Here is an 11,068-nt window from a genome sequence, read left to right on the forward strand (position 1 = left end):
GCATTGACTTAATTATAGTTGTTGCCAAAAAGCCGTCATTATAGCGACAAGGGTTTGTTTTTAAAAAAAATAACTCTTGTCAAATAATTATTATAGTTATAGAGAAATTGGTTACAGGAGTAAAAGTTTTAAAGGGATGACTGTATAACTTACTTGCTGTCAATTGAAATATGATACCCCCTTTACAAAAATTTATGGTTTAGAAGTCAAAGAACAAATAAAGGAGTGTCTTTAAAATTTAGATTATTACATATCAAAATAAATTATGTTTACTATTTTAACCTACAGACTGTCACATTCCAATAGAAAAAATAAATAAAATTATTTAATTACACAGGGTGAATGGAGTTTAAAAAGGTATAAAAGGAACGAATGCATAGCTAATTTTTCAGCTACATGTTTCTAGTCATTCTGTATATAACATTTATGTTATATATACAGAGATCAAAAAATCAGATATATTTGCATACTTATTGAGCTAAGATATTATCGTAACAACTTTTAATCTCTAACAAATAAGTTAACTAAAACTATTTTCTCTGGTATTTGATGTCAAGCAGATAGTTTTATTTTTTGCTTCCACAATTTATTATTCTTTTCACTCTTCAACTGGCAGCCCGAGATTTTTCGATCCAAGTATCCATAATAACCCAACACATGTTTATCTATCTCAGATTTCATGTCATAGCTTTTTATTTGATAATTATTTGCCATGTCAGTTAGATTCGATTGTTGTTTGACCTTTAATAAATCTCTTATGTATCTCCTAGATATGAATTGAATATTTTTTTATTTTTGCTATGTTTTTAAAACACGTAAAATAGTCAAGTTTATTAATAAAATACAATTTATGAAAATATATACGTTTTTATTATATCTATTAAAAGTTGAACTAGGTGCCATTTGTAGCTTCTTTGTATTGTTCGCACCAATAATCAGGATCCTTGTTGAAAGCCTTTAAAAGAGAAAAGAAAATTTGGATTTAAATATAAATGCAATTGAATATTGTTATGAAAAGCACACTAAATGTGAACATTTTATGAGACCTGTGCCAGTTTATTGAGGAGAAATATTTTTGGTACTTCTTCAATTGCTCGTTGACCCCACTCAAATACGTTTCTAGCTAATTCACCATCGCCAACCTGTAAAAGATAATAAAAATTATTGTAAAATAATATCCAAAATACTAAGACTTATCAATGAGCAGACCACATTAAATCAATGACAGACCATAGATGGACATCAACCATAACAAATTGGAATGATCAAATGCCAGGTAAATGCAAATATAAGGATCTTGTCGAGGCCTTCATGCCATGTGAGTTCCAGATAATTTATAAGAAAATATTTCTAAATTCAAAAATTTAATCATTATTGCCATTTATTTTTTAATCATTTAAAGAGTTTGGATGTAAAGATGCATACATTCTCAAAAATAAAATGTTAGCTCATTATGTAAAACATTTTTGTAAATAGATTGGGATAACCAACTGCATGCAGGCAGAATCCAAAAAAATCCCTAAGCTAGTTTATTTATGAGTAAATCAGTAACTTAAACAAATGTAACCATTTATACCAGGAGTGCCTGGTACTCAAAAGGCTGTGCCATTTTTCAGAATTTATAATATTTCATGAGCCACAAATAAATATGTTTTGAAAGGTATAGCTTTCTGCATAAATGTATGAAAAAAATTACACAAAATATATTTATTTACAACATTTAAATAAAAGTACAAAAATTTAACACATATATTTTACTTCACTTGAGAGTTCTTTAAAATTTGATGAGTAATCAGTTGATTGATGATCAGTTGGTTGATTGTGACAACACTTGATAGTAATTCTTACAAATATGATAAGTATTATCTAACTTGTGTTATAAATATGATGATAATTTTTATTAATCCCATAATTAAAAAATTAAAAGGTACTATACCACAATTATAGAGAGAGCTACTAATAATCCTATGATGAACCACATGTGTTGAGCAAACCAAAGGTCTTCCCCTGGTTTATACTATATTAGCTGTCCCCTATCAGCATAGCAAACATAATTAACACCCGCTCATCAACCCCATTGCAGGTGGAATATAATCTCCATTCTTAGTTGACCTCTATTCAGGGACCCAACATATATACCAAATTTTAATTCTCTAAGCTTTATGGTTCCAAATATATTGTGACGAGTCAGTTTATAGTGGAAATCCTGTTTATATATAAATAAAATTACTTTTGCAATTTGGCTTAAACATACACAATAATATGATTATAGCTTAACTAGTTCAAAACTTACTTTAGTATAAAGCAAGTACATCTGTTTGGTCATTGTACTTATTAAGGCCTTTCGTCCTGCATAATCAGTCTCTTCCAACAAACCAGCTTCAGCGAGAAATTTCCACATATCATCTGTATATAATAAAAAATATTTTTAAATAATTGTGAGTAGAGAAAGTTTCATACTCAATCTAATAGATGATAACATGTATAGGTTTAATGTAATATTACAAAAATTAATGAGAAATATTTGACACCCGATGTAGAGAATTACCAAGCGGCACTGGGCTTGTAAATGTTTAGATAGGGAAAACCTATGTAGAATGGCAACAAAGAGTGATTCCATATCGGTATCTCAATTTCATGAACTAGGTTGAAGTTGAGCTTGCTCTCGAACCTGCCTATACATAGTAATAAAGGGCCCAGGGGCATTCTGTAGAACCCCTCTAATGCACTAGAGATTATATAGCCTTAGAATATGACCAAAAATCTTAAAAATATGTCATGTCAAAATGTCCACAAAGTATGCATTTATAAGTATGATTTTAAAATGTAAATCTCTCTGATACAAATACTTAACACATTCTATGCCATGTGGGGTGTATACGACCACCCTTGCTGCAATTTCCATCTAGGTCATTTGCAATTATCATTGAAAAACAAAGGATTCTTAAAAAATTAATTGTGGGGTGGAATATAATTAACTTCACATCATGCATGCACATATGTAACACGCAATATTGAAAAAATGTAAAGAATACATCTTAAAATTTTTAAAGTGGGTCATATATGCCCCACAACGCCTGAATGGAAAATCTTTAAAAATTGCTGTGGCATTGAATGTGTTAATTTAACAATTCAGATACATTGACTGTAAGCAACAAATGTATTTTTTAAAGATAATTTTATGCTGATTTATTTTTAAAAACATGTTAATGTAACATAAGCATATATAGGTATAACTGTAAATGTGTTAATGTTTATGGGATTAACATAAGTTGTTAATGAACTGATAGGGTAGGGATCAAGAGCTACGGTTCATCAATAAACAGAGTAATTTACTAGGTGCACTAACATTACAGATGCGGGCAGCAGATAGTGAAAGTAGCAAACCTTCTTTAACAGGGCCTCCAGACATGTAAATGTGAATAAGTACTGCAACCAACAACCTCCGCTGTTCTGGATCTGTACAAGCTGATGGTAGTGACTGGGATTCTTTGTTTAGAACTACAATATACTGCACACCACTTTTTCCATCTACCTGCACTAATTTGTAACCGTAAACCTAAAAAAATGTTAATTTGCTATTACCAAAGCAGACATTATAAGAAAACATAAATTGATGATTAATTTATTTTAATAGAAATATACCAAATACCCCATAACATAATTTAAGTGTCTTTGTAGCAACTTGTACCAAGTTCTGTTTATATGGGTCTGTGTCTGGGTCTGTGTCTGTATGTAACCTAAGAACTTGCCAACATTTTAATCTTGTTAAATATATAATGGCCCTAGTTGAAGCTCTCATAGAAGCTATTGAACATTACTATGAAATCTAGACTGAGCCTTGCCATGTGAAGCTTAGTATTCCATCTCACATATATTATATGTCAATGACCAGAAAAGGATCATGTACATAAGTTTATTGAACTATATAGACATCAATTTGGCAGTGAGAATACTATTAATTTGATAAACATATTTTTAACTTTGTAATATGAGTTACAACAATATTAATTTTGAAATTAATAAAGTATTACATATTTCAAATATTTGCAACATTAGCTATTAATATAATTATCAAATAAAATTTTGAGGTAGACTTAGAAGTATACCCTAAGTAAACTAAGCTTTCAGAGCCTCTTCTTGGGCCATTAAATAAATAAATCACCGGATTGGAAACACGTCGAGCTCTTATATCACACGAGGTGGACACTTCAACGTGACCGGGCACATGGGTTTGGCTGTTTCGATTGATATTCACAGTTTAGCATTCTAATTAGGGTTGGCTTAAGACCTGATCCTCGATTAAATCTTGTAGTCGTATTAAAGTTGGTTCATTTTTTTTAAAAGACAAACAATGAAACATACAAACCGTTTTCAACACTTTATTTGCTTCTGCAATTACTGTGTTAACTTGATTAGAGGGTGTTTCACAAACATTTTGTAGATGTTTTAAAATTTCTGATCTCTTTATTGGTATTTTACTTCCTTCGCGGTAGAAAATGTATCTAACACACTCCTTTATAGCGTTTTCTGCTACTGAAATATCTTCTCCAACAGTTCTATTTTGGCGCCTTTGCGACATGTCGAAAGACAACAATTACAAAACTTAACTGTTAAAAACAGCTGCCAATCATTGACAGCAATCAAGAACTTCTTTTGATAAAATTTTAATAAAATATGACAAGTATTTAATTCAACATTTTCATGTACTAAATTTATTTATTATATTAGTATAGTATTTAAATTGATACTTTTAATTAATAGTTTTTAAATAAAAATATAGCATAATATTATTTCAGTTGCTTATCTTCCTTTTAATACAACTTTAATACTAATTAAGAATTCTGTGAAAATACAAAACTTTAATGAGCTAAGCAATAATAATCATATAAACGGTTTATTCCTCTTATTTGTTGGAGAGATTGCCATCAAACAAAAGACCCCCATTTTAACAAAATTTAAACAATAAATGATTTAATTAAATAATAATTATCGATTATTGAAAAAACAATCCAAACTGAAATTACGTTAATGTTGTCAATAAACCGATGATAATTGAACGGTGTCCCTTGCATATATGTCATTTTAGTAAAGTCTACGACTAAATTATTTCAATGTTATGACTAGATAAAGTATTTTTTTATCTTAACTCATCATAATCAAAATAATACACATCTTGTAAAATTGTTTATTTTTTGTCAATTACGAACTTAATTACTTATCACATGACCATTAATTTTTGATCACATACACGATCTATTTTAGCAAACAGAATTAACTCAATCTTGCTTTATTAGAGAACACAAAACGTAACTGCTAACTCTTGATTAAAATTAATAAATTATTTTCTTGTACAAAACAAACAAATTTGGTTTTTAGCAATAAAATTTAAAAAGGAAAGAAAATATTAATATACTTCTTTTGAATTACATATCTATTTTTTTTAAATTGACACATTAAATGTCGATTTTATACTCTTTTTTTGGCATAGATAATGTAACACTTTTAATACCATAAAGAAAGGATTACTAATAGAATTAGTACCTACGACTATTAATGGGGAATTTTTCTTAACGTATAGTTTATGGTATCAGTTGTACCCATTGCGGTATAGTGTACTGTAAATTCCTGTCGTTCACGTAACGTTCCTCTTGGGTTATAAAAACTGTTATATACGTGAGTACTGATAATATTTTTTACTAGTTAAATTAAAAAAGTAGTTAATCAAAGGGATTGCAGATTTTTGTTTTATTGGAAATGTATATGGAGGGTCTATTTCCAACTTTAAACATCTTAAGGCCGAAATGATCATGACGATGGGTCCGATAACAATATGCAGTAGCTTTTTTAAAATATGTTATATGGTTTTTACTTGCACGGGATATCTATCCGTGAACAGCACTTATCTTTTTTATAACAATATATTACTAAAAATGTTATATTGGTTGAAATATGCACTGAAATAATGAAAGGTAGTTTGCAATCAAAATTTATATTAAACCATTAAGAGAGCCGTCAAAATATAATTACTCTATACCAAATATATGAGAAATGGTTATTTTCTGACTGTTGTTGAAAAAAAATTGGTACTTTTAACGTCTCTTATGTGTGCTGTATTAGTGCTCATGAAGATTGAACATATTTTTGTAAAATGTATTAGTGATAAATACAAATGGTGATTGGTTAAAGGCGGGAAAGCTACAAAACGTTGTTTGTATAACTTATTTTTGAGCAGAAAACTTGAATTTTTTTAATTTTTTTTCAATTATCCTGTTTAAAGTGATTACCCTACAATTGGTTCTCTGGTTGAAATTACACGATAATAGAGAGACATCTTAATATGACCACTAGTTTAGTAAATGTGTTTTTTAGTGTATAATTTTGTAATAGCTGTAAATTAATTGGTATAAAATATATTACAATTATAATATATCTAATCAATAACATAAACTCTACACCAAGTATTTTATCCTCATTATTGGTTTTAGGATCAAGATGTTCAATTTACCGTCACATTTTAATCAATATCTACAGGAGACAAGATTTGCAGATGAAATTTATAATGCAATGGCTCTAGATGATTACTCTGAAGTTGTTCTGGCAGCTTATAATATACTTGAAAAAACTGATAATTTTCCAAAAATATCAAAAGTAAATAAAAGTGAAGAGAAATCAAACAGATACCGCGATGAAGGTAATAAAGAATTTAAATCAGGCAATATTAATAAGGCAATGGAATATTATAATAAAGCACTCATGTATGCACCAAAACATTCCAGATCTGAGTTACTTGTCTATAGCAATAGATCTGCTATCTTAAATAAAGTAAATCTATTCAGTGCTTGTGTAGTTGATATAGAGATGTGTTTTAAACTAGGTTGCCCTCAAGACCTTTTGGATAAACTAAACAATAGACTTAAACATGCTTTGGTTGACAGTGAAAATGAGAAAAAATATGCAGAAAAGTTAGGAAGTTACTGTCATAACTTTTATAAGATCAGTGGGAAGAACAATCCTGAGATACCCTGTGCCAGTACTGATATAGAAGTTAATGAAAAAGATAATGTTAAAAAGATAGTTGCAGCAAAAGATATAAAAATTGGTACTGTTTTAGCAAAAGAATCTTCATTTGTGAGCAGCACTAACCAAGAGAATTATCCATTTGCCTGTCATTATTGCCAAAAAATGTCACTTAACTTAATACCATGCTATGATTGTTGTTTTGTTCTTTTTTGCAATGAAAATTGCAGGGAGCTTTGTCATGAAGAGTATCATAGTGTCGAGTGTCAGATTATGGAAATTATTGAAGAAATTTGTATAAGTCCTATGGCAAAATTAATGGTAAAGGGCGTAATAAAATTTGTTAAAATGTCATCATCTTGGAAAGAAGTGATTTCAAATTCTCACTGCACTGGTAGTAATAGAATATCTATTAGTACAGTACAGGAAATGTTTGATGTTGGTAATAAGCTATCCATACTTAGCTTTGCTGATGATAAGATATTTATATATGGATCTATGTATGATGCCAGTTTTGTCTGTGCCACAATAATTTACTACCTAGAAAAACTGCCTCGATTTTTATCAGGTTTACTTGGCGAAAAGAGGCGTGCTAAACAGGCACTAGCAAGAATGATGATGTATTTTGCCATATATGTTGAACCAACACCTATAATATCTACAGTAGCAAACAAGAAATTAGACATAGCTTACCACCACCCACAAAAAAATTATGGATGGTACCCATTTATTGGTAAATTAAAAAAATCCTGTACTCCAAATGTTATGGTGTCATATTTAAACAAAAAAGCAGTATTAATAGCATTGCGGCCAATAAAAAAGGGCTCAGAGCTGACCTGTGGTAATATGTAAGTATGTTAATTTGAACAAATGAAAAGTTTGTATTCTTTCTTATTTTTATATATCTGTAATAAATATCATTTATGCCCTTCAGGTGGAATAACAAATTTTCTGCTCATGTTACCATATACTAAAATGTTGTTATACTGGTTTTGTATTTCTAATTAGGAAACATAATAATTACCACTTCTGTTTTCAGGCCTCGCGAAGACCATTCTCTACATTCAAATAACTGCCAGTTATTTGTGTTAAATGGAAAAGTGTGTAAATGCATAGTTTGTAGTGGTGATTGGCGAAAACTGAGTGATAAATGTATTTTAACAGAGAAACAACGAGACATATATATAAATAAGTTTTTAAACCAGAATAATAAAATAAATATTTTAACATTACCACATGTATTACCTAATACGATTGAAGTCATGACTAAATTAAACAATGTAACTTTTTCAAACGAGTATCGTTTGGTTTGCGAGATATTTTGCAAATGTTTAATAACCTGTGAAGAATTTTTAGCAGGCAATATTATTTTAGATCAATTTTAAAATTAACTGCTTTACTTATCATTTTAAAGATTACTAAACAACCTTATAATGTAATATTAAATGAATAAATGTAATTTTTGTCTAAATAAAGAAGTTCTCACACATAATACTAAGATTTTTCAATTTCTCTTGTTTGCTAACAAAATTAATGAACCAGAAAAACCTTAGTGCCTATTCTTGAGCAGCTCCTGATTGGACTCGTATGAGAAACAAGATAAAATCCTGGAGGTTATAGTGTTAATGTATTCTAGTATGGACTTATTCCTTTTTCAAAAATATTGAAATGTCACTTTAATACATAATATAATACAAAATAATATCACATACTCTCGTGGAATCCCTAGTAAACAAATAAACCAAAAAATCTTATAACTAAGAGATTATATCTGTTGATGTTAATGCAGCTAGACCAGAGGTTTTTGCAATTATCAGAACTGCAGGGTCTACAAATATAACAAAATGAAACTAATCCAAATTTGTTGAAGGTTAACAAAGATGTTCACACAAAGGTAAACTATGTGTGCAAGTGTATAGTGTAGTTGCACAATGATAAGTGAAAACAATGACTATTGGATGATTGAAGGTGTGATATTGGTCCTACCTCAGATCGCCTTTGCTCTTAGATGAAGCATGACTTAATCTGTTGACTCAAGAAGAGAAGCTCTCATACAACTAAGGTGAACAAGTACAATAACCTTGTTAAAATAAAATAGGAATAAACTCATAGTAAATCTGTGTATGGGACAGGTAGAAACGAGAGGTAAGATAGTAAAAATGAACTCTGCTAATTTCTGGAATGGAATTGCAAAGCAGCATTGGTAGAATAATTTCAAATTTAGGTAGGAAGTCCCGTCGGCAAGTCAATGCTCATGCATTGCACACAGGCATTCACTAACTTCTATTAATAACCTAAGGGTTAAGAAAATAACCTAAGGTATTGCCTTTCAGATGTTCATAGGCGCAGAGAATGTAATAAATTTTAATAATGTTGCAATTTTTTCTATATTTGTCTTATTTGTCCGTTCTAACCTATTAAAAAACAATAGAACCTTAGGCATTGGATAACTGAAGACATGTATATCGGACCTGCTAGACTAGTACGAGGGTGGATTGATATATAACTAGCCTTTGATAGAAAAAACAAGCTTATTGGGTTTAAATTGATTTATTTCTCAACATAATCCTTTTAGCTCGATACATTTAGTAAGATATTCCAATTTTTTTATCCCATCCGAATAGTACTTTTGCTCGAGCTCTTCAAAATAGGCCGAAGTTTCAGTGACGCGGCACCCATCGCGCGGATAGCTTTTTCACGTCCAAATGATGGTGAATGATGTTGTGTACGCGTTCGTAGGAAATGTTTAGGGCCTCTACTAACTCGCGGAGCTTGATTCTGCGATCTGCCATAATCATGTCATGGACTTTGTTGATCATTTCCAGCGTGGTGACTTCATTTGGCCTACCGGCACGTTCATCATCAAAAACACTCGTACGACCACGAACAAATTCAGCTTTCCAAAATTTTACTGTTGCTAACGAAGGTGCCCTCACCATATACTTCATCGAGATCAGCTTTGATTTGCACATTCGTTTTCCCCTTTTTGTGGAGGAACTTAATCACCGAACGATACTCGATTTTTTCCATTTTTCCGAAAACACAAAAGTTGTTTGCTTCTGACGACTGTAAAAACAAAACTATTAGTTTGTTTTGCTTAAAATTTTGACAGACGTCATGTCATGGATGTCAAAACCGAGAGCAATTCGGTTTTAAGTAACGCCATCTATCAAAGGCTAGTTATATATCAATCCACCCTTGTCTTTCCAGCACTGGTAAATCCGTTCCTTCCAAATACTATCAATGAGCATGACGTTTGCCATCGCATTGTCAAAAAATATCATTAAGAATATTTAAAAAATATCACAGGTATAGGTATAAAGCAGCACAAGTAGTTGTTTTGTAAATTTGACGTTTGCAAGACACACACAATTTTATCTCAGAAATAAAGAAAAAACTAACTATGGTTTGTTCTGTCTTAATTTAAATTCGTTTTCTACAATTATTCTGTTTGTATATAAGATAATAATGCATCCTCTTATAATTAAAACCTTGCATTTTTAAATACGTCAAAATAAAACGACCGCCTATTTTTTCATGTGCGAATAAAACTGTCATCATTTAAAACAAAAAAAATGCTTTCATAATTGGCAAAAATTTGGTTAAAAGAGAAATAAATTAAGATCAAATATAACAAATGAATTTATCAATTAATGAAAGTCCATTCTTGATAAGAGTGAAAAATATAAGCTCATGTGAATTACAGCGCACAAATCGGTTAAAAATACTAAGAAATTCATTTTTCAAGGTTGAAAAAAATTGTAGAAACTGTGAAAGTTAATAAACAAAATCGTTTGTTGTATATCTGAACATAAAATAAAATTCTACCATAAGTTTTATGCTGCCACGTAAATTTATATCGAGTATTAGCTTGATACTTTGTTAGCAAATATTAATAATACTAACATATTGACAAAGAACGGACGGTCACCTAAAGAAAAAAGTTAGAAGTCCAATGTACTTAAATGATTTGTCAGGAAAATTAGGCTCTCTCACAATCACTAATAGTGAGTGTCACTCCGGTCGTGGAAACGATTTTTAGTGTAAG

General features: G+C 30.2%; 2 protein-coding genes across 2 annotated transcripts; one reads left to right on the forward strand and one right to left on the reverse strand.

The window, feature by feature from the left end:
• Positions 1–857: 857 nt before the first annotated feature.
• LOC137918899 (non-structural maintenance of chromosomes element 3 homolog) lies at positions 858–4,714 on the reverse strand. Its single transcript, XM_068761831.1, has 5 exons — positions 4,370–4,714; positions 3,388–3,559; positions 2,294–2,406; positions 1,047–1,142; positions 858–955 (listed from the first exon to the last, which is right to left on the reverse strand). Exons 1-5 carry the CDS (start codon positions 4,580–4,582, stop codon positions 893–895), a joined length of 657 nt encoding a protein of 218 aa, XP_068617932.1. The 5' UTR covers positions 4,583–4,714; the 3' UTR covers positions 858–892.
• An 868-nt stretch (positions 4,715–5,582) lies between these two features.
• Positions 5,583–8,498, forward strand: LOC137918780 (SET and MYND domain-containing protein 4-like). The gene is made up of 3 exons (XM_068761679.1): positions 5,583–5,676; positions 6,489–7,868; positions 8,060–8,498. Exons 2-3 carry the CDS (start codon positions 6,496–6,498, stop codon positions 8,403–8,405), a joined length of 1,719 nt encoding a protein of 572 aa, XP_068617780.1. The 5' UTR covers positions 5,583–5,676; positions 6,489–6,495; the 3' UTR covers positions 8,406–8,498.
• Positions 8,499–11,068: the final 2,570 nt, after the last annotated feature.

This window comes from Battus philenor, unplaced genomic scaffold (genome assembly GCF_028537555.1).
Source record: "Battus philenor isolate CCGP_79_NKW_IND1 unplaced genomic scaffold, ilBatPhil1.0.hap1 SCAF_15, whole genome shotgun sequence".
Taxonomy (NCBI): domain Eukaryota; kingdom Metazoa; phylum Arthropoda; class Insecta; order Lepidoptera; family Papilionidae; genus Battus; species Battus philenor.

What these genes read in the sequence shown, in the direction of transcription:
- LOC137918780 (XM_068761679.1), top strand. Translation starts at nt 6,496, where the DNA reads ATGTTCAATTTACCGTCACATTTTAATCAATATCTACAGGAGACAAGA. An exon ending in GAGCTGACCTGTGGTAATAT is followed by an intron (nt 7,869 to 8,059) that starts GTAAGTATGTTA and finishes TTCTGTTTTCAG; the next exon opens with GCCTCGCGAAGACCATTCTC.
- LOC137918899 (XM_068761831.1), bottom strand. Translation starts at nt 4,582, where the DNA reads ATGTCGCAAAGGCGCCAAAATAGAACTGTTGGAGAAGATATTTCAGTA. An exon ending in TGTACTTGCTTTATACTAAA is followed by an intron (nt 1,143 to 2,293) that starts GTAAGTTTTGAA and finishes TATCTTTTACAG; the next exon opens with GTTGGCGATGGTGAATTAGC. An exon ending in TCCTCAATAAACTGGCACAG is followed by an intron (nt 956 to 1,046) that starts GTCTCATAAAAT and finishes TCTCTTTTAAAG; the next exon opens with GCTTTCAACAAGGATCCTGA.